We start from the raw sequence: 23,478 nt of genomic DNA, 5'->3' as shown, positions 1-23,478 counted from the left end.
CAGACTTACCCATCAGAGAAGAACACATAATATTCTGGTATATGAATGTCCGAAAGACGTGCTGTTGTTGGAATTAAGGTTTATGTTATAGTGTTATCATGGAAATTGGGATATGTGTGTTGTGTTACTATACATGATAGGAGTATAAGGGAGTTATTTATGGAGGGGAGGAATCTGTCTATGAAAATGGTGAATATGATGTTTGGTGGTGGTAAGGTGAAAGAGGAATATTTTAACTAGATAATTCCTTACTTTTAAGGGTTTGTGTGGCGAAGGGAGTGAGGAGGTGTTCTCCTTAGGCAACTTTAACAGATTTTAAATGTAAGTTTTTTTCTTTATGGGAATTTATATAAAGGTCCAAGCTTTTTCAAATTTTGAAATACACTTGTTAAATATATTACATGTGGGACAAGTGGCACATAATATAATTATTTGCATTTCTATAATGCCTACCAGATTCTGCCTCAAGTTCCATGCACAGATCTCACACCTTCTGCATGGAATGTGGGGGAGTCAGCCTCATCCACAGCGTTGTTGTTGTGATGTCTCTCTTACTCCCCTTCCTCAACCCCTACCCCGCACAGAACCCCACTGAGGTCTATTCATAGAAGTGGACTGAGCAGGCAATGAGCAGTTCTGCATTGGGTAGAAGAACACACATCCTCTCCTCCGTCCCTCTCTACTCTTGATGCCACTTGGGGTTGCATTGCTTTTATTGCAGAGCCTTCTACCCAGTGGGAAGCCCTCATTAAGGGGAAGTCCGGTTGGCAGTCACAGCCTGGGAAAATCCCATTGGAGCAGTGTGGGACAGAGTCACAAAGCAGGCATGAAAAAAAGGGTCTTTGCAGATCTAGAGCTGGTTGAAATTCAGAAGTTCTATTCCATGAAAAATTATGAAATTCCAAAATGTTTTCTTTCCAAATCAGAGCAAAAATAAAATTTTTGAAATTTCTTGTAAAACAAACTTTTGGAAAAGGTAGTTTCAGCCACTAAAATGGTTTTGTTCCAAAGTTGACTTTTTTATTTTATACTGTCATTTATAATATATTATAATATAATATAATTATAATTATAATGAATAAGGTTTGTTTCAGTTGTTTCACAACAAAAAAGTTGTTTCACTACAAAAAAATCAAAACATTCCATTTCAGTAACATTCTGACTTTATTGAAATGCTTTTTTCAAATTTTCGTCTGAAATTTTGTCAAAATCACCACATTCCTGCAGAAAGTGTGTATTTCAACAAAGTGGCATTTCCAATGGAAAAACATTCTGTCAGATAATTTTCAACCAGCTCTTTCCAGACCTTTTCTTGTTCTCTTGAAATCCTCCAGATTTGGGGCAAACACCCCAGCTCAATCCATGTGGAGGTGAAGGGCAAACCCTGCCCTCTGCTGAATGTTTGTCATGAACTCTCTATGGATTTTAACATGAGAAGGGATAATCTAGTCCTTGGATCTGAAAGTCTTTTTAAAATTTTTGAATTAAGCCCCATAACAACACTTTGGAGTAGCTTGGTGTCACAGTTCCCAAAGTAACTGCACCTCTGACCCCTTTGTGACTTCCTTGAGGTCACTCCTCTTAGGTCTCTGGCCTCTAGCTGTCACTTTTCTTGGGCAGAGTCCCATGAATCTCTCCCTCTAGACCTGGGCCTTTGGCTGCAGAATCCTGCAATTCACTGTGATTATCTCTGCAAATCTGATTTTAATTCAGTACCTGCAGTTCTGTTCCTCAGGGGCAATGACAGGGTTAACCAGTAATGAGTCAGCTTACATAAAGCAAAATGCTGTTTATTGAGAACAAAAGCATTACAAAGAAAACATATCTTAAAAACAATAAACAGCTTCTGTGTATTTCTTAGCTTATAGCCAGGTATCCATCCATCTTTTACACAGAGACCCTAATAGGATCCAAGTACTTCAGGCCCTTTCTAAATGTAAGGGGTCTGTTAGCCCCTTACTGAAACTTAGTGGGTCTTTTTAGTTGGCCATTTCTTGAGGAAGCAGACACAGCTCCCAGTGGAAAGTGGAAAGAGGCCAACTCAGGTCAGCCTGATTGACAGGGTGGGCAGGCCAATGAGGGAGCCAGGAGGGCAGGGGTGGTCCCGTTTTCTGTGTGAGCTGGAGCTGCCAGTGCCTGGGCAGAGAGCAGGGCTGAGCTAAGGACAAAGCAGCCAGAGGCTGAGAGGCCAGAGAAGAGGCACAGAGAGCTGGGCTGGGCTAAGCTGAGCTGACCCACAGCAGCAGAGCCAGAGGGGCATCCCAGAGAGCTGAGCACAGCTGCACTGAAGCAGGGCAAAGCATGAATTGGGGCTGGAGCTGTCTGGAGCTGGGTGTGGTGAGCAGCTGGGGAGAGCGAGGGGGACACTGGGCAGGGCCCAGTGCAGTGAGACACCACCAGCCCAGAGGCTGCACAGGCCAGACTCACAGGGGGACTGTGACCCCGACAGGGAGCTGACGCTGGGGAGAAGGGCTCTGCCCCTAGATCCTGGGAGCATGTGGCCACTGCCAGAGCGAGTGTCTGACTCTCTGCATCCCTGCAGCGCAGCCAGGGCTTGGGCAGGGGGCCTGCGACGTGTGACACAGACTGTGAACCTCCCTTACATCCCTTACACTGTTTGTGGTGCCCCCGTGCCAGGGGGCAATGTTAGGATAAAGGAAAACACCCTTCTCCTCTTTTTTTATTTTTTATTTCATTTTTGATTGCTGTTTGTTTAATAAATTGTATTGCTTTGCACTGTATGCAATGATTAGTGGGTCAGAGAAGCACCCAGTGCAGAGTTAGACCCCCGAGTGGGGACACCATTGTCCCTGCCCTAAGGGAGCACGGCAAGATTGGAGGTTGAGCCCCAGGAATCCGGAGCCCAGCCTTGTTGGGGTTACAGGGACCCCACCACACAGGAGAGTGGGAGGGGAGCCCTCAAGGTCAGGTGGGCCTCTGGGTAAAGAGAGTGGGAGCAAGGACTCAGATCCTTTTGCTAGCCAACTCTACCGGGATAGTGTATAAGCCAGGAAAGTTCCCCACAACAGCGGGCCCATTCCCCCGCTTACACACGGGTTTTGTCTCTGTCAGACTTTCATGACAGTTCTGGATTGAGTGACAGTGACCTCTCTCCCTACATCAGGGTGGTCATTTCATACAGTTTGCAGTTTTCTCTGCTAGGCCTCTTGAACCACATCAAACCAGTATGTACTATTTCCCCAGAGGCAAAACTTCCACTGACTTCTTACCTGCTTTGTTTCAGCATTAGGGATTTGTCATTGAGCTAGGAATACAATCACTAGCCAGTCCATCACGATACTTATAACATTTATAAAGTTGATTTACTCTAGTCTGTAAATATTCCATGTCTCCCTAGCATCTGTCCCCTCTAAATATAATGACCTTTGAATATTCCATGTTTCCAAAGCATCACATCTGTCACAGTAGGTAAGGATATGCAGATCTCCCTGTAAAATCTATAGTATTAGGGATTTAATGGGCTTCATATTTACTTCTGTTTTTCTTTCTCACATTGTCACAACTAGGCGTTTGCTAGATATGTCAATGATTTTTCTTTTCATGAGTTTCACAGAAAAAAAATTATATTTGGGTATCAGAACATACATCTGTCTATTGCTTTATAGTACTTTAAGACTGCAGTGTATAAAGAAGTTTAAATTTATTATGTTGCAAAGAAGCACACAAACATCAAATCACCACATCACATGTACATTATTTCAAAATCTTCAGCTTTATTCCTTATGTTCTGATTTATTTTAGCAAGCCAGCAATAAATTTTTCATTTATCAAAATCTTCTTGGCAACCCAAAACTAACAAATACAAGATTACAGTTATATAAATTAGAGTTTGAGCTTCTTAGCTTATACTGGTTGTATACTGGGGTAGAGGCAGAAATGTTATGACAAGTGTGATGGGGTGGCCTTCGTGCTCCCGTGGGCCGAGCGCTTTTTCACTGTGGTAGGCACAAAATGGCCGCCCGGAGCTCCCACCAGTCTCAAGATGGCGGCCGCCTCTCTTCAGGCCAGTCTTCTTTCAGGCCTTTGCAGGCCGAGTAGTGCCCTTGGGACCTTGGGTTCTAAGGTTTGGGGTAGGGGGTGTCCGAGCCCGCCCTCTTCTTCGGACACCAGCCCAGAGACCCTGGCTGACAGCAGTGGCTGGCTGCTGCTCTAAGGCAATACGTAAGTCTTTTCTGTGGGCTGCTTCCCTACCCTGGTCCCCGTTGGGGCTAAGTAGCCACTCCACTGGGCAAGCCCCTGCTTTCCTCTGGCTTCTGTCTGTCTGTCTGTCTGTCACTCACTCACTCACTCACTCACTCACTCACTCACTCACTCACTCACTCACTCACTCACTCACTCCTTCTCCTTCTCCTTCTCCTTCTCCAAAGCTTCTGACCTCCAAACTCCAAGAGCACCCTGCCTGGCTGGCAGGGAGCTCATATCTGCTCCCAGGCAGTGCTTAATGGGTCTCAGCTGGCTCTGGCCTCAGCTGACTCTAATTGGTTCCAGCTGGCTCTGCCCTCAGCTGACCCTGGAGGAAGCCTTGGGCAGCGGCTAGGGGAACAGGGCCTTGATCATTCTTGGGCTAACGTAGCGCCCTTCTACCACCCTCCCGTAGCCCCTGTCACACAAGTAACATATTTCAAAGCAGGTACAATATGACATTAAAATATTTATTGATGCATTGAAAAGATCTGTAAAAGGGGTTTGAACTTTGTAAATGGTATAATTTAATCTCTTTATATTTTAATTATTCAACATTTTTGCTGGGCAGTTTTCTAGGTATTTGACATTTAGTGTCTTTTACAACATATGAAGCTGCATTTGTTCTTCTTTATAAGAAATTAGGAATTATCACATCACAAAAGTCCAATTTATTATTTATATACAGGCCTTTCTATGGTGCTTATCAAGATTAGTATCCTTTCTCTCTGCTATACCTGAATAGACCATTGTTTATCTTATCCACTGTTCTGTTTCCATACTATACTGGGATAGACCAATGGTCTATTGAATCTAGTATCCTGTCTCCTTAAGGTATCCAATGATCTGTTGTATTACCGCAATGCAATCCTTGGATGGATAAGCAGGGGAATATCAAGTAGGAACAGAAAGGTGATATTTCTTCTGTATACAACATTTTTATATATAGTATCTTGATAAGGGGAGACTGAGTTCCTGGAGTCCTTCAGCATTGCAGCTTTCCAAAGTTCAAGTTTCCCTTTCTTTCCATGAGAATTTTTCAGTTATGTTTGAATTACTTTGATATTTTACATATGAACAACCTACTTTACTCAAACTTACCACCACTGCCACCACACACAAACAGACCAGACTCATTTTCCCCCAGATCTATACACAGCTTTATGAAATCACGTACACTTAAGTTTGGGGAAGAGGGTGCAGGAAGACTGGCACCTCTACTGGGGCAAAATTAAGGTTGTGATGTGTTGTCTGAGGTATGTTTGTGCTAGTGGTAAGAAGTATGTCTTTTGATGGAGGAGTAAAAGGGTATGTACTATTGGATGTTTTTAACTTTTCCTTTTTTTGGTTTTGAGATTTTGCATTAGTGATGTCTGTATAGATTAATTGTAACTGATACACACTGTAGTGTTTTAATTTCCCGGTTTATAGAGTTAGATAATATCTATAACACAGCAATGGCTCCTTTCATGAGAAACTGGAGCTCTGTTCCTTGTGTTATAGAAGGGGATCTTCAACAAAACAATGGTTACTATGATGAAGGACAGGATCTTCATGAAAGTATTCAGGCAGTTCAGGAGCCCAAATAAAGACTTCCAGATGCAGCTTCAAATATAGAAGTAGATGACATATAACAAGCTATTCATTGTTCATAAATTTTCAGTTGTATTGAAAAATGCTAGTAATGTTTTTCTTTTCATTAACTGATAAAAGAATTATGTATTTTACAAAGCTAAGTCTCATTATGTATAACTTTTTACAGGATAGTTTTTGAGAGCGAGAGACCTGAAAATAAGATTAAAAATATGATATTTTAAGGCCTATTTTCAATTAATTTAAATACATATATATATAAAACTGCTTTTCTTAGTTCTATTAGTCTCTCAAAATATTTCCAGACACAAAAAGAAATCTTTCAAAATCTGCTTTTAATGCTATAAAAGATACAAATCCACTATCACAGTTTCATTTTTTCACTTTGTAAAATTCTTTGGGATGAAAGGCGTGACACAAATGTGAGATTATATAATCTATTACTGCTTTTTGTTTTTTTGACACAGTGAACCATTTATAATCTTTTCTGGTGGACTTTCCTATGACAAAGCTTGTCGAAGACCAAGTCTAACCATCATGCATGGAAAAGCTATTACGGTGCTTGAAATGGATCACCCTATAGTTGACTTTTTAACTCTGTGTGAAACACCATATCCAAACGGTGAGTGTATGAAGCAACAATAGTAAAATTTGTCAACAAAGAGAAATGTGATTATTAAAAAATTATATTAAGTGGTCTTATCAAAGAATTTAGTGTCCATACAGCATGATAAACAAATTGGGGATCACACTTCCCAATGAACAGTTCTCCACATCACAAAAACCAACACCACAGTTGATAGTAACTGGACCCTTTGTTTGCAGTCTCAGAAGAAAGATCAAGAAATGAAGGGGCTACAGAGACTGAACTCCCCTCTTACCATGATGTGGCGGAGGGTGGAGGTGTCCTTCCAGGTCACAGTTGGAGTACACTGGTCAGCCACTGATCAGAAATAAATGGAGAACTTAAGTCTCATAGCGATAATTCTGACGTTTTTCATGAGTGTTAAGTCCCTAAAACAGCAAAGTATTTAAACTTCTGCTTAAATCCATCCCTTTTGAGCAAAACACTTAAGCACATGCTTAGTTAAGAATGTGCTAAAATGCTTTGCTCTGCTGAACAGGGATGGACTGCTAAATTGAGGACTAAATTAACAGAAAACACTGAGAGGGGTGCGGGGTGGGGAAAGCTAATAACCTAAAAGTAATTAAGTCTAGTATCTTCAGCCTAAAAGAGGATGGGCAGAAATATAGAAAAAACATTTAACACCTAAATGAATAAAAAAAACCTGTTGAATAATTTGAATTAGTATAACGCAAATATTTATTTTCAATGTTATCTAGTGAATGGATGCTTCAATAATTGAATTAATGTATCTGGACTGCCAATTCACTGTGTTAAACTTAATGATGCTTCCATATTATGGGTTCTTTACCACCCATTGTTGATTTACACAATAGTATGCTTTTTTGGGGGTGGGGTTGCCCTGTGTTGTTCATAATCCAGGGCGTCGATATGCTACTATAGGATGTGCATTAGTTGTAGATCAGAAAGCGAAGAGCAATAATTGATGCATTCCTCAGGTTCATTCAGCCTTGTGCCTTCAACCATTTGAAGAGTACAACCTTACTAATGCACACCGTGAAGTGGCTTATTGTTATTTGAGTGGGACTCTTCATTTTACAGTTCATTATCTTGAAAACACAATCCGAGAGGGTTTTTGTTAATCTTTCTTTTGCATAAAGAGCAACCATATACTCATACTTTTGTTCTAAGAAACTTTTATTTTAGATTAAAGAAAAAACATAAAAAAGAAAGAACAAAAGTATAGTCTCCAGAAGAAAGAAAGAGAGAGAGAGTTAGGCTGCATCTGAACTGATCACAAAATGATAGATGTCTCCAGCAGGCCTGCAACAAAACCATAACAATTATATCGCTATCTAAACCAATTTATGTAATGTATTTTTTTAACTATGAAAAATATTTTCCAGTATATAAATAATGCATTATCCTGACTGTGTTAACTGTTTTTTTCTTTCCTACTTTGTTTCCTTTGATTATCTGGAACTCATTTCTGTTAAAAAACGCTAAACTTGGAGCGTCGTAATTTGAATACCAAGGTGATTGGCAATTTAGATAAAAATTCACTTTTACAAAAGAAAATGTTTTAAAAATGGTTTGAAGACCACAATATACACTGTAAAGGGCAGCTTGATATTTAGAAAAGGAGAGGGCAATTTAAATCTTTGTCTTCTTTTTCAGCCCATTACATGCTATTCCTCCCCAACTCTGTTTGCAGTACAACTGCATCTCTTTCTTCACCTCCAGAACGTACCTTGGTCATCTTTGTCTCCTCATTACCTCTCACCACTTCACATTTTAAAATAATGGATCTAGTGAAAATTTTTCATTTGAGGTCTCAGCTGTGAACTGTTGGGAGATGGTGGACTGTATCACAAGGAATTGGTGGAATGTAGTTTTGGACAATCACTGCCCACAGCAAAACTCTAATACCCGTTAAACCTTTGCAGTCTGTGATCACAAGGTCTATAACCAGGGTACCTTCCTGTGTGTGATAATTAGTTTCAGGGATAGAGTACCAAAGCCAGCTTCCTTCTGAAGTCAGGATGGACTCATCTTCTCCACTCCTTTACTTTTCATTCAACACCATGTTAGCATAATATTTTTGCCCTATATGTTTATCAACAGTTACATCCCCAAAGCTACTTGTCATTTTAGGCCTTCTCCATCGCTGTCTGACTCTAATCAAATACCATGCTTTCTGTCTTTAGTTATTATTCAGGACTTATCTCAAATTGTTTATTTACTATACAATAATTGTTCAAGAGAAGATTATATAATTTGACTAACTTGGTTAAAATGCTTAACAGGAAAGCTCTGCATGTTTTTTGTGCTTGATTCCTCACTTTTAGAATTTCAAGAACCCTATGCTGTAGTTGTCCTATTGGAAAAAGATCTCATTGTTGTTGACCTAACACAAAGCAAGTAAGTACAAAATCTATATGAAACCTTTCCTGCTTCATAAATACCTAGCTGATGATGTTGAAAATCTATTCAAACATTTCTTTTTTTATTTTGCTGTAAAATATAAAAACTACATTCGCTGGAGCCAGTTTTACCCTAAAATAATTTAGGCCAGCAGGTTTTCCCATTATCTCTAAGATAATTCTGACAGGTATTGGTGAACACAAAATATTATATAATTCTTAGTCCACACATGGTGGATGCTCCAAAATTATTTATATCTTCAGCACATCCCAGCCTGGAATTCTAATACTCATTCTTTCTCCTCTCCAGTCAACACTGACAGACCTGTTCAACAATATTTCACTATGCAAGCATATATTCATTTGTCTGATTTTCTGTGTAAGTCAATAGAGTTACAGCAGTGTAAAACCAGTGTAAGTGAAATCAGAATCATGCCTTCTTCTTCAGGTTATTCCTCCCTATGGATTCTCTATGTGAGGATGTACATGCACCCATGCACTCCCAATCAGAGATTTTTCTGCTATTAGTGCCTGCAGGTCTGCGCCTACACTGTATGCCTCCACATGCTCCAGTACAAGAGCATATAGGGAGAAGTGGACCTGTGCCACTCCAATTCCTTCTCAACCACCTGCTGCTATAGATGGAGATCTGATGCATCTTCTGTGTAGCTAACACAGTTATTCTTCTGCCACCTTTTTACATTTAATTTTCATTTCATATTTAGTTTTAGTTGTTTTTTGTTGTTAATTTACCTTTACAGTACAGTTTGTGCTTTGACTCCCTCCCATTTTCCCCCTCTTTCTTCAAGGCCCCTTTTTCCTCTCAGGCCTTCTCGACTGCTGGCTTTTCTTGCAGGATATGCCCAACACCCCAGGATTCAAGCCTTGCCAGACCCACCAGAGGTCTTTCCCCTTCTCAATGATGGGCTCTCCAGTTGCCTCCATTGTCCTGGAAAAGTTCACGTCCCATCCAAGTATAAGATCTGCTCTGGCTTAAAGAACAGATCTCAAAAACTAAGGGAAGACTGCCTGAAACGTCTCCTGATTGAGTGCTTCCTTAGACCTGTGGGATCAGATTTCTGCCCCCCACCCTGTACATTGGACTCAACTGCAGAGATTTCATCAGCTCCAGCTCTGACCTTCAGAAACCAGGGGACAACTTCAGTCTTGCAGAAAACAACCAAATGTAAGAGACCCCATTCTTCTCCACTTAGATCTGGGAGTAGGAAGACTTGCATCCTGCTGCAGGTACTGCCAAGTCTCCCTCCAGATACAATACTAATGTACCACCACTGCTGAAAGAGACTTCTACAAAGCCAGGTGTTGAGAAACTGTACTGACACTCATTACCAAGAATCTCACTGTTGCGCAGCCTCAAGGTATGGACCCGTCAGAACCAAGATCAGACTCTTGTAGACAGAAGGACTCATCGAAGACTAAGGACTCTTCAAAGAAGTTAACTTACCTGGTACCGTCCACTGGCAGCCAGCCCTATAGAATGACTGGGGCATTCTCTGGTACCACCTCCAATATTGCAAACTTATTTAATCAAAAAGAACACTTCCTGGACTCAACAGTACTTTTAAGGTTCCTCTGTCTCAAGGACCTTCACATTATGGAATACTTGTTTTTTCATGCCATCCTTAATTCCCTGGTTGTTGATGCTGCCAATGAAAGGAGTAGACAACATCATTTCAAATGAGCACCATCTGACAAGGAGCTTAAGCGTCTGGACCTCACAGAGCTTAAGAGCCACTCATCGGCCTCTCTTCAGTTCCAATTCACCAATTACCAAGTTATGATGGCAAAATGTGACTTAACCAACTATAGTAAATGTTCTCACTTTATTGAGTTTTTGCCTCGGGGCAAGAGATCAGTTTCAAGCTCTTATTACAGTGAGTAAGACAGTAGCCAAAGCCTCCCTGCAGGTCTCCCTTGATGTAGCAGATATGGCTTCTCATTCTGTGGCCACTGCCACAGTCATGAACTGGATCTCCTGGCTACAATTTTCCTCTTTGACCAGGAATGTGCAAAATATTGTTGAGACTTGCCATTCAAAGAACTTAAACTCTTTGGTGACACCCTGATGCCTCACTTCACTCACTCAAGGACTCCAGGGCAATATTGTGCTCTTTTGGTATCTACAAAAAGAAAATACAGCAAGTCTCAGACTGCACAATGCTCCCATCTGGTGTATTGTCAAATACACCAAAGAACTTTTTAGTCACCCAGAAAGAGGTTTAGGCCAGATAAGAGAGGCCCATCCTCCACTGTCACCTCTCAGATGGCTACTTCATCCAAATGACCATTTTGACACCTTAGTTGAGGCCCACAAAACCTCCCCATAGGATCGTCAGCTGCAACATCAATCACCCAGCCTTTTGAAACTAGCCTGCACATTTCTTTCCTTCTTGGGAGCATATCACATCGAGCAAATGGGTACTTGAAGTAATCTCAACAGGCAACTCCATCCATTCCAGCTCTATTCACCCCTCCAGCCCAGCCATGTTGGGACCCTTCTCACCAGGGGCTCCTAAAGCAGGAGCTGGAGTCACTCCTGCAACTGAGGGCAATCAAACGTGTACCTCTGGACTTTATCAGAAAGAGTTTCTACTCCAGCTACTTGTTGGTCCCAAAGAGAAAAGGAAGGTGGAGACTAGTTCTAGATCTTCAGTCTCTAAACACTTTTATTCATAAGCAACGTTTCAGGAGCATCACATTCTGTTGTTAGTTCTCAGGGACTGGTTCATTGCTCTCTTCAGGATGCCTATTTTCATGTAGCCATACACCCCCACTGCACCTTAGGTTCATAGTAGGTGCTGATCATTACGAGTGCCCTCTCCTGCTTTTCAGACTTCCAGCAGCCCCAAGGGTCTTTACAAAGGTCCCTTCCATTGTCACTGCCCACGTTCAGCATTTGGGAATAGTCATTTTTACATATCTGGATGACTGGCTCCTCAAGGGCCATTCTTTTCTCAAAGTCAAGTCTGCCATAAAGAAGGCCCTAGCTCTATTCCACAGCCTAGGCCTCTAGCTCAACATAGACAAATTGACCCTGATGCCTGTGCAATTTTATTGGGGCCACCCTAAAATCTATGGCAGTCAAGGCCTCTCTACTTGCAGACTGGTTCACCAAGATGTCTGACCTGATCGCCACATTGCAGCAGAGCCCACAAACCATGGCGAGGGCTAGTTGTCAGCTCTGGGACACATGATGGCCTGCACTTTTGTAACCCCCCATACAAGGTTGCACTTCCGGGTGTCGTCAAGCATGGATCAAGACACCCTACACTCCCAACACGTACATGCTGTCCATGGAGGTGTTGGTCCCATGGATTGTACTCAACTCCATCAATTGGTGGCAGGACCCTCAAAAAGTCTGCAAGGGAACCCAAACACATCGTCACCACAGACACCTCCCTCCTGGGCTGGGGTGCTCACCTACAAGATCGTACAGCCGAAGGCAGGTGGATTCCTGAAGAGTTGTCACTACACATCAATGTCCTGTTTTCACTTCCTACCTCTCAACTGGCTCCAATCAATCAGAGAGATGTTGGACAACTCAGCAGCCATGTACTATATAGATTGCCAAGGAGGACCAAAATCAGTGGCGTACAGAGGGTCTCCGGCAAATGAAAACCAAGCCTACATTTGCACTCCCCTGGCCTCATGCCCCCCCCCCACCATGCAGGACAGGAGGGGTCCCAGCGCCACTCCCCAACTACCCCGGGGAGGGGCAGTCTGTACCTGTGGGGGGGGTGCAAATGCAGGCTTGGCTCTGCCACACCCCACTCCCTGCACTTACCTGGTGCGCAATGCGTGCCTTTCTTACTTCAGCCCTGCAGTCCAAAGCCGGCTAGGATGGGGCAGCCTCACCCCCTTGGTCTGGGAAGGGGGGCTGAGCCATCCCTTCACAATGCACGGGAGGGTGGGGGGAGGCACTGAGGGGAGCCCCTCAGAGCCTCCTGTGTCTCCCACCCATCACCTGCTGTGAAGGGCTGGCCCAGCACACTCCTTCCCCCCGCACTTACCTGCTGCTTCAGCCCGTAGCCCAATACCGGCTCGGATGGGGGGGCAGTCTCACCCCCCGGCCTGGGGGCGGGGGGCCTGCCGGGTTGGCACATCACAACACATGAGGAAGGGGACACAGGAGTGGGAGCAGGAGCAGCTGCCCCTCAGCCTCCAGTACTGTGTCCTCTTCATCGTGAAGGGCCGTCCCGGCGTCCCTCACCCACGGCTCTTCATGATGGGTAGGGGGTGCAGGAGGCTGAGGGGGGTGGCTGCTCCTGCTTCTGCTTCTGTTCCCTCCCCCCCATATCATGAAGGGCCTGCCTGGCCCCTCCCCTCAGACCAGGGGGTAAGTGCACTCTGGGCCAGCCTTCATGACAGACGGAAGGTGCGGGGTGCATTGTAAAGGGCTGGCCTGGCACCCCTCCCCCCCACAGGCTGGTGCTCGGGGCCTTGGCCGCCCCCGACTCACCTGTTGGTATGCCACTTGCAAAATCACAGTCTTTATGCGAAGAGTCAGTGAGGGTATGGAACTGATGCTTAGCCCAGGAAATAGATATTTCAGTTAGTCTCTCTGCTGGGATCACTGAACACCATTAAAGATTTGCTGAGCTGAATTTTCCATCAAGACCGCAAATGGGAGCTGACTGATGTGGTCTTTCAAGAAATCTCCCTTACATGGGATCTTCCACAGGTAAATCTCTTTGCCACACCTTCCAACTCAAAATGCTGCTACATCTTCTTGAGTAGGGAATATGGCACAACTCCCTGGGGGCCTCTTGGCAACCAGGTCTGTTATACTGTGACATTTCCCTTTGCAATCTGAACTGGTGTATAACTGTGTCACCCCAATCCCTCACTCCTGGCCACCATGTTGCGCTTGCCCCTGCTATGTGAACCCCCCAATCCTGGGTCAGCCCACACACAGCCTCCTGCAAGCAAGCAGTCCCTGATTTAGTGAATGAGTGCTTCTGGCCAGCCACTCATGGGATTATACAATAGGATGACCCAGCAAACATCCCCTGTCCCAGATGTAACCCTAGGAACTGCCATCTTACAGAGTTCAGTGCTGCCCACTGTACACTGCAAGCTCATATATGTTCGTCAATTTATCAAAGAAATTGATATGCACCAGCTCTGTCACTCTAAATGAAATCTCTACACCCACCCAAATCACATGCACTGCTTTAGATAAAGCAAACAATTAAGTTATTAAGTACAGAAAGATTTTAAGTGATTAAAAGACAGAGGAATATAGGTCAGATTTGATCAGGAAGAAATAAAAGCAAATTGCATTCTAAACTAAACTTAACACTTCAGTAGCCAGTAGTCTTTAGATGGTTCTCATCACAGGCTGGTTGGTCAGTCTCCAACCAGGCTCTCCCCCTGTGGACAGTCTTGATGTTGTCATGTAGATAGATTGCAAGAGAGAGCTCCTGGGAATAAAATGACCCCCTATTTCAAATGTCTCTGTGCCCTCCTCTGGGGCCTCACGCCTGCCCCATTCAGGGTCAGGTGACCAGCAGTATTTCTGCCTGATCTTCTCCACGTCCGGAGTCAAGGATCATCACCTTTATAAGATGCTTAGGTTAGTCCATTATTTCTGGGAGAGCTGGATTATTTTATGCATGCCTTAGTGAGGCATGAACTACTGCTGCTTTTAGTGTTTGCCTAGATCAGCTTTAAAACATATGAGAGACACATTTGGGAATATTATGTAGCAGAGCTTCATAACCACACATATGACATTTCAAGAAACATACTACTATAACAAGAATGTTCAGCTTGTCATGAGCATTCCAAGAACACCTTACATGACACACTTTGCATTAAACAATACACAGTTACACTGTAAGGGTGAACATGAATGATACACAATCACAGCATAAGGGTGTACATGGGGTGCATTGTGTCACATATACACCTTCCCTCAAACTCCACTGATCCACAAAGTCATGCTCAAAGTGAAACAAGAAAAAGCAATTCTTTTCATAGCTCTCTCATGGCTGAGACAGGTATGACAGGTATCCCTAACCCTGACCCATCTGGTGACATATCCACTTCTGCATCTTCCCCTGATGACAGACCTTCTGACCCAGGAGTCAGGCTCCATAACCCACCCCAACCTATCTTCGCTGCACCTCCATGCTTGGCTTCTCAGTAGTTCTTGGGCATACAGCATGAATGTTCTCCTGAAGTCCAGTTGATTCTGTTAAGTAGCAGAAAACCTACTACATGACGGATTTACCTGCAGAAGTAGAAATGCTTCCAGATCTGGTAGATCCAACATTCCGTATCTCCTGCCGATTCTCCCCGGGCATCCATCTTCGACTATGTATTAAATCTGAAATCGCTGAATCTTTCCTTGAACTCTATCAAGGTTCACTTAGCTGCCATTGCAGTATTCCACTTGGCAGTCTCTGTCTTTGTACATCCTAGAACAAGATTCCTAAAAGGCCTCCTTAATTTGTTCCCTCCAGTATGGGACCCTATCCCACAATGGGACCACAATGTAGTGCTTAACACATTAAGAGGGCCTCTCTTTGAGCCTATGCCAACCTACTCACTATTCCATCTGTCCTTCAAAATTTTGTTCCTTGTAGCAGTTACCTCAGCCAGAAAGACAGGGGAACTAGTAGCTCTCATGGCTGACCCTCCATCTACAGTGCTTTATCCGGACAAAGCTATGTTGTGTCCCCACCCTCACTTCCTCCTTATAGTGTCATCAGAGTTCCACATCAATCAGGACATTCAGCAGTTGGTATTTTATCCCAAGACCAACTCATCCAAAGAAGAGACCAGTCTCCATACACTGGACATAAGATAAGCCCTGGCTTTCTATCTTCACAGAACTAAGCCCTTCAGGGTATCCTTCTGACTCTTTGTTTCCTTTGCCGAGAGAAATTATACAAGTGGGTGTCAGGGTGAATTTTGACATACTACAAGTCCTCTGGGATGGAATCCCCTCCTAGAATCATTGTGCACTCTACCAGGGTTCAGTCTATTTACATTGCCCTCCTTAGGAATGTACCCATCAAGGACATTTTCAAAGCAGCCACCTGGTACTCCATTCATATGTTTTCACAGCATTATGCCTTACTCCACGCCTCCAGTGTGAACACAGTCTTTGGTGAAGTGTTCTAAACTCTGCACTGGATCCACCTCCTCAGCACTTTCCTCCACATTAAGGTCCTACTCAGGAGTCTCCTCATGATGGCATGCTGGAACTGGACAATAGGGAATGGATCACTCGATAATTGCCCTGTTCTATTAATTTTCTCTGAATGATCTGGCATTGGCCACCATCGGAAGACAGGAAACTGGGGTAGCCCATTAGTCTGACCTAGTATGGCCATTCTTATGTTCATGTGGAGCACCCACAGGGACAGTAACTAGAAGAAGAAGGAGACATTGCTTACTTTATATAATAACTGGAGTTCTTTGAGATGTTTTGTCCCTATGGGTGCTCCACTACCCACCCTCTTTTTCTTCAGAATTTTACCATGCTATAAGGTTGAGAAAGAAGTGGAGTATGCTGCTCCCTATATGCTCTTATACCAGAGCACGAGGAGGCCTACAGTGCAAGCCCACAGGTGCTACTAGTAGAAATATATCTGATCGAGAGTATATGGGTGCACACACATCCTTACATAGAGCACTCATAAGGACAAAACATCTCGAAGAACTCCAGTTACTGTACAAGATAAGTATCCTCTCCTTGTGCAGTTTTCATTCATGAATGACATTCTATGCTTATTATTGTTCTGAGTGTGAGACATTACCCCTTATCTGACAGATAAAGCTAATGAAAGTGAACAGCAATTAAATTGAGGGCTGCCTTGTCTGCTATTGTTACAACAGTACAAACCAAGGAGAATTAATATTCCACTGTCAAATTGAGTAAAATTGTTTATTATAAGACCTGATTATTAATTCTTTATGTCTATAGCATCATTTTATGGACAAATCTTGTCTTTAATTGTAATATAAATCATGGGATATTGATTCTAGAGTTTAGAAAACATATATCATCTTTATGTTTTAGAGGGAAAATTCTACAGATGTGGGGAAAAATTAGAACCTGATCCTGCAAACCCTTACTCACACAAGTAGTCCCATGGACTTTAGTAGGACTACTCATGTGACTAAAAACTAACCAAGAGAAAGAACTGTAGTCATGGTACCTTAATTTTCATGACCTTTATTGGTTGACTATAAATTTTATTCTTGGGATTAAAAACAAATATGTTTAAAGAAAATATGAAATAAGGAAAATAGCATTTATTATGAATAATAATAGTTTTAATTTGGATAAATTTGTTTTATATAGTTTAATATTTAAGAAAGTCTAATATTACTCCACATGTCACAATGATACTAATAAATTGTCTTCTTCCATTAGTTTTCCAATTTTTGAAAATCCTTATCCCGTTGACATTCATGAGTCACCAGTTACCTGCACAGAATATTTTGCCGACTGTCCTCCAGATTTGATTCCCGTATTGTATTCTGTAGGAGCTAAACATAAAAAGCAAGGATACAGCAATAAGGTAAAAAAAAAAAAGATACATTTTATTTATGAAAAGAGTTTAATTGTAAAAATCTAAACTATGTCTATAATCTCGTGGAAAACTACTTTCATTGTGTGTCTTCTCACACTAATACTCATATTAAAATAAGTTAAAGGGATACCTTCAACTTGAAAATCATATTTCTGTCTCAAAATTTTGCCTTTATTGTAGTTACAAATAACATCTGAGATTATTATAACTAACAGATGTTGTCAGGGAAAAAGATTTTTCACTATTTTTTCAGTTTGACAGCATGTATGAACAGACAATTTCACTCTTTCCTCTGTAAAGTCAGTTAGGCCCTGATCCTGCAATTCGTTCTATGTAGGTATTCAGACCCCTGTGCCCACGTGGTGCTCCATTGACTTCCCCGGTTGGGTCCATGAGAGAGTATGTTCCATCCTTGCAGACCTTCTTACAGGATCATGGGTCTTTTCTGAGAATTTGCAAGTAAATCTGTTAATTAGTTTGAGTTAAAATTCATTTCAAATGGGTCCTTTAAGCAATTTAGCTCCTGGAATCAGACTATTTTTTGTCTCCGCTATTTTCAGTAATGGAAAAACACAGACCCTCCAAACTTTCCATGTAGTTAAAACTCACAGAAATCTCATGCAGTGGCTGCAGTTGAAGATTTTTATTTTTAGGATTAATGGTACATTTTAGCCATTATTGCCACCATTTTAACAAAAGCACATTCTTATTTACATATGTTTGCATAAATGTACATGAATATAAATACATTTGTATAACTATAAATAAATGTATTGTCATGTTGCCAATTTGTCCTACTCACATCCACTCCATGCATTCACTCCATACACCACAACTAGCATTCATTTCCCCAGCCACTTTTACTCCAGCTGGTTTCCACCCACCCACACAACTCCCCAGACACTTCACCACCTATCTCCATTCATTCCACACTTTCCCAGCCGCTCATTCTACACACCCATCCTCTCACAATACACCCATCCATTCCACATAAACCATGATGATCACACCATGCTCCCCACCATTTTCCAGCTATCTATACTGTACATACATCTCCACTCATTCTACACATATATCTCACACATGTACATTGATTCCATGCACATATTCCATCCTCCCTGGGACCAGTTCAGCAGTTGCTTCCACCCACCCAGTCCACAAACTACCAGGAAGGGAGGGGAGATTATAGCTATAACCCTAATCATTTATAAGCAAAGCACAGGGAGAGACAGGGTTTCCAGTGAAAGTCTTATCCCTCCCTGTCAATACCCCAAGTTCATGACTTGTCTCTCCTTTCCCAGGCAAGAAGTTCCTACAACCCTAGTCCTTTGCAACTAGCTCTCCTCCTGGAGAGAGAAACAGATGAAAAAAAGCAAATGTGATTTTAAAATTCAGTTTAATCTAATCTGGGACAACAAAGCATTGTTATGCATGAGTCAGAATAGTATGGTTATTGCATGGTTTCTCTACAGAGTGGAGTTAAGTTTGTTCAAGTGCCCTAAACTGCATTTCCATACCTTAACGTGATGGTTTCTTTTAAGTTTAACCTTAATGCTGAATTTCCTGGATTTATAGCACTTGTTTTGGGACTAATTACAACAGCCCTGTAATGTTTTAACCCTTAAATTACTGATATGTGTTCTTAATCTTAACTCTAGTTTAAAATCGTTTTTAACAAGAAATATATATGGTTCTGGTAACGGTGCAGCTGTCTTGCCTTCTTTTTCTTGAATTCCTAAGGGAGCTTGACTAGGTCTGAACAGACATTGCCTTCCTTTCCCATGGAAATTGGGATGTGCAGGAATCATGTTCAAGATGGATTTCTTTATGGTTTTGAAGGTTCTGTGCTGCCTTAGCAAAGAAGGCAAGAACTGAATTGACTGGGGAGGCTGAATTCTCCTCCCATCTGGAGATGGTCACCTCAGTGAAGGATTGACACACACTGACAAAGCAGTGTTCAAAAATTTGCACAGCTGCATTTAGTCTAACAGTTCTGGGGATATGATTTATTTATTAATTTATTATTTAACATTTGTATATAGCATCATAGGTATGCATGGAGCTTTGCAGAGGGCCAGATTATGATGCATTTACTCATGCAGGATAGAATCTTATTTCACAAGCGATCTCATTGCTTTCACTCAGTAAGGGTATCACAATCTGGTCCACAGGAAGTAAAAACACTGTTCATGCCACAAAGAGTTTGTAATCTAAGGCCCCAATCCTGCATTTGGATCCTCACAAGAATACTCTTATGCTTATGCAGAGCCCTATTGAAGCCCCAAGGGTCAGATCTTGTGAATCCAATAGTAGGATCAGTTGATTGTTTATTATTTCTTCCTCTAACTAGAAAGTTATTATAAAGAACTTCAGTCAGAAAAGCTGTTAATCCAAAACCTTCCACTAGACCACACAAACATGTAATGATTTTTAATAAAATCTCCACAACTTTAGGACAGATAATATTATAAACATAAGTTTAATAATAAGAAGTTGCATCTACATATATGTATTTAAAAATTATCAAGATAACATTACAACCTTTCTTCATTTTTTAAATTAGGTATATTGCTTTGTAGAAGAATTTGTTAAAATGTTATTCATTTCAAAATGTGCAGCCCACAGGTTGCAGCCACAAGAAATAACTCTTTTCTGTGAACTCTTATAATTGTGTTTAGGAATGGCCAATCAGTGGGGGCGCATGGAACCTAGGAACACAGACATATCCTGAAATTATTATTACAGGGTAAGAATGAAACAGAAAATTTGTTCTTTTAAAAATGTTAATATTTAGATTTTTTTGACTATGTACATCTACAGATCAGTGCTACCCATCTCACAATGTAGTTGGCTGACTAGGGCATCGGAATATGAACACTCTGACTCCATTACATAATAGAAATTTATAGTTCTTTTATGGTGAAATTCCCCCCAATACAGAGGGCCCAGAGAAGTGCTTATGCAGCACTTAAGCCCCATGATAAAGTCTTAAGTAGCATATAGAGCCTTTTTCTCAAGAATATATTAATATAGAACCATGGATTGAGGCTGCAAGCCAGTAAGGGGCCCATGTACCCATGAAGATGGGATCTAAATATCTATGGGAAGGGGTGGCCGATGCAGGATAGTGCTGTAGTCTTCAGTGGTTATTAGGGAGAAAGAAGTAGCCTTAGAAAAGTGGAGAGCCAAGAGTACCACAAGCTTTGTGTGGATGCTGCTCATTGGTGTTAATTTTACCTTTCGAGATAGATTGTGTCTGTAAAACAGCCCTGCAGTAGAAGGGGGTGGAGGGGGCAGGGGATCACATTCTAGTGAAAGACTCAGGAACAATTCTGTATGACTCAGTCAGCATGCTTCCTGGGTCTCCAAGGGAGCACACAATGCAACAGGAACTCTCCCACACTTTCACATAATGCAGCCTACATACTCTTTCATGCTCAGTTACTTTAATTACAGCAATACATGTGCTAGAATATATAACTTTAATTACACATAATATCTAATACTTAGATCACACTTTTTTAAAATATGTTTTATCTATCGATCAATCCATCCATCTATCCCATGCATAGGAAAGGGGAAGGAGGGATTGTTTAGCCTTTAAAGAGAAAGGCACCCAGCTCCCAGCTTCACCCCCCCAAATTTTTTTCTGTTAAGACAACCATCACAACTTTACACTCAGTGTCTTGGGACCATCCGGTAGTATAAACTCTTATTTGAGATGAAATTAGTGTCTTGTCCCCCAAGTCCTTCAAAATAAGACTACTGTGGGACTTCAGTAGTGCATATGCTTTATGTTGACCCACTGCTCAGGGGTGAATTTCATCTAGCTCTGCAAATTCATAAAGAATTATGAAACCTTAAACCTGTCACTAGTACAGGAGTGAATTTGGTCTGTTGGGGTCTTGAACCAGTGTGATTTTGGATATGGGAATCCATATTTTTTGGAAAAGTAGAAGATACTTTTGTCGGAGGTTGATTTGTTTGAATATACTCATAGGGTTGGAATATTAGAATAAATTAACTAGTTGGCATAGTGAAAATGAAGTAGTGAGAATGCATGATAAAAACAATATGTCTCTGTAACTTATCACATGGTTGTGTATGCGCATATATATAATACATGCTGCTTGTGTCTGTACATATAGTTATGATATATATGTGTAGTAAATTAATTAGATGAATTTGACTATCCATCACTTTGTCGCTTCTTATTGTGTTCAGCAAAAGAAAATTATTAATTTATTCCTGCCATGTTATGTATTCTTTCTTTTGCTTGCTGCAGCTTCTACTGAGCTCATAACTTCAGAAGATCCAACCCTTAATAAACAGCATTACCATGTCCTGACATTTGCTGATTTGCCTTACTACCTGTTAATCAGATACCTAAGAAAACTTTAAATTGTTCATTGCAGATAAAAGGGAATTAAATGTTTTTGGTATTTGAGTCTCACGTTCCTTTAAGAATGACAATGGGGGAGTCTTCTCATTCTAAATCCACTGCCATTTGTTAGTGATCGTCTGTAATGTATTGTGCTAGATTGTGATTTTAAATCCCCAGCACTGTTCCTGGACAAGCAGTATGTGGATCGTGCCTCAGAAACGTACAGTTTCAGTGGGGCAATTCTCTGTGCAGGGGCTGACGTGGAGAGCTTTCCATGAGCCAAAGTGCAGAGCAGCTGCCCTGCTACATTATTCCTACAGGGAGCACAGGGCATGTTGCTTTGTGTGAGTGGTGAAATCTTTACAGTACTAAAGTGTTCTGTGGTTTTAAGCACTCATCATGATTGCCAGCTCTTGGAATAAGTTATATTTGTTCAGAAATACCACACATAGAAGTATAAATTGTGTGCATATTGGGGTTACTCATTATTTTTCTCCTACTGGTAGTTCACTTTTTAATTGCTTGTTTTATTTATCCATAAAATGTTAATTAAAAAGCATAAGTTTGGATGTGAATTCGTTTGTGCTAACTTCTACAAAATAGTGTATTTTACTAGGATAAGCAGCTTGATAGCCAGACATTTTCTCATTGACATAGTTATGAAGAACTAGGGATTAGAGCTGGGTGAAATTTTCAGTTTTTCAGTGAAAAATGCAGATTTGGCAACCCCAAAATGTTTTGTGAATTCATGTCAAATTGTTTTAGTAGGAAAAAACATTAAAAAAAGATCCAAAAAAACTTGAAATGTTTCATTTCAACATTTTCAAAGCAATATGTTTTTTGGTTCAAAATGATTTTATGGTTCATAATTTTCTTTTATTAAAAAAAATAAAAAACTTAAAAAAACTACTTGAAACCAAACTGAAATGCTTCATTTCAGGTCAGCAAAATGCTTCATTGAACCCAAAACGATTTTTTTTTTTTAATTTTTGATTTGCTGACAGTTTTGAAAATTTCATTTTCAGTTTGACCCAAACATTTTTTTTTTTAAATTTTCAGAATTGCCAGTGAACCAAAACATTTGTTGTTCACACAGCTCTACCAGGGATATGATTATTTCTTAAATTTGTAATTGATTGATACATAAACATGACAATACTGGAATATGTTGAACTTTGTTTCATGAACTAGCATAAATATTGGATAATCAGTGGTAAGGTAATATTTATTCAAATAAAATTTCAAAGCCAGAAGAGGCCACTATATCATCTAGTCTGACCTTCTGTATATCACAGACCATCAACCCACACACTAACCCCAACAACTGAAAATGGACCAAAGTATTACAGCCCACAGGAAACTAGACTGTGGTGTGCCATAGAGAAAGAATAGGAGGAACCAAAGTGCACCAGTGCCTGAGGACCCCACAATGGAAGGGAAATGATTAAGTGAGGAATACCCAGATAATCCTGGCAAGTGACCCACACCCAAATGCTGCAGAGGAAGGTGGAAACCCTGCAGGGTAACCACCAATATGACCTGGGGGAAAATTCCTTTCTAACCCCAGATATGGCAATGACTTAGACCTTGAGCATGTGATCAAGCACTGGCCAACTAAGCACCTGAAAAGGAGAATGCTTGGTGGCCATCTCAGAGCACTGGCTTATCCCGTCCAATGTCCCATCTCCAGCCATGGTCATCTCTGATACTTCAGAAGAA

General features: G+C 41.4%; 1 protein-coding gene across 3 annotated transcripts in view; it reads left to right on the top strand.

Annotated features, from left to right (window-relative positions):
• STXBP5L (syntaxin binding protein 5L) overlaps positions 1 to 23,478 on the top strand; it is a 354,593-nt gene that overhangs the window by 210,325 nt on the left and 120,790 nt on the right. For all 3 annotated transcript variants that reach the window (XM_067546369.1, XM_067546370.1, XM_067546368.1), the window contains exons 10-13: positions 6,264 to 6,418; positions 8,731 to 8,803; positions 17,216 to 17,363; positions 20,054 to 20,121. In XM_067546369.1, coding sequence (XP_067402470.1) covers positions 6,264 to 6,418; positions 8,731 to 8,803; positions 17,216 to 17,363; positions 20,054 to 20,121 — 444 coding nt within the window. The remainder of the gene's footprint in view (positions 1 to 6,263; positions 6,419 to 8,730; positions 8,804 to 17,215; positions 17,364 to 20,053; positions 20,122 to 23,478) is intronic.

The sequence above is a fragment of the Emydura macquarii genome, unplaced genomic scaffold, assembly GCF_026122565.2.
Source record: "Emydura macquarii macquarii isolate MOO-44397 ecotype Brisbane River unplaced genomic scaffold, CSIRO-AGI_Emac_v2 contig_1119, whole genome shotgun sequence".
NCBI lineage: Eukaryota > Metazoa > Chordata > Testudines > Chelidae > Emydura > Emydura macquarii.
This window is presented reverse-complemented; position numbering and strand designations above follow the sequence as displayed.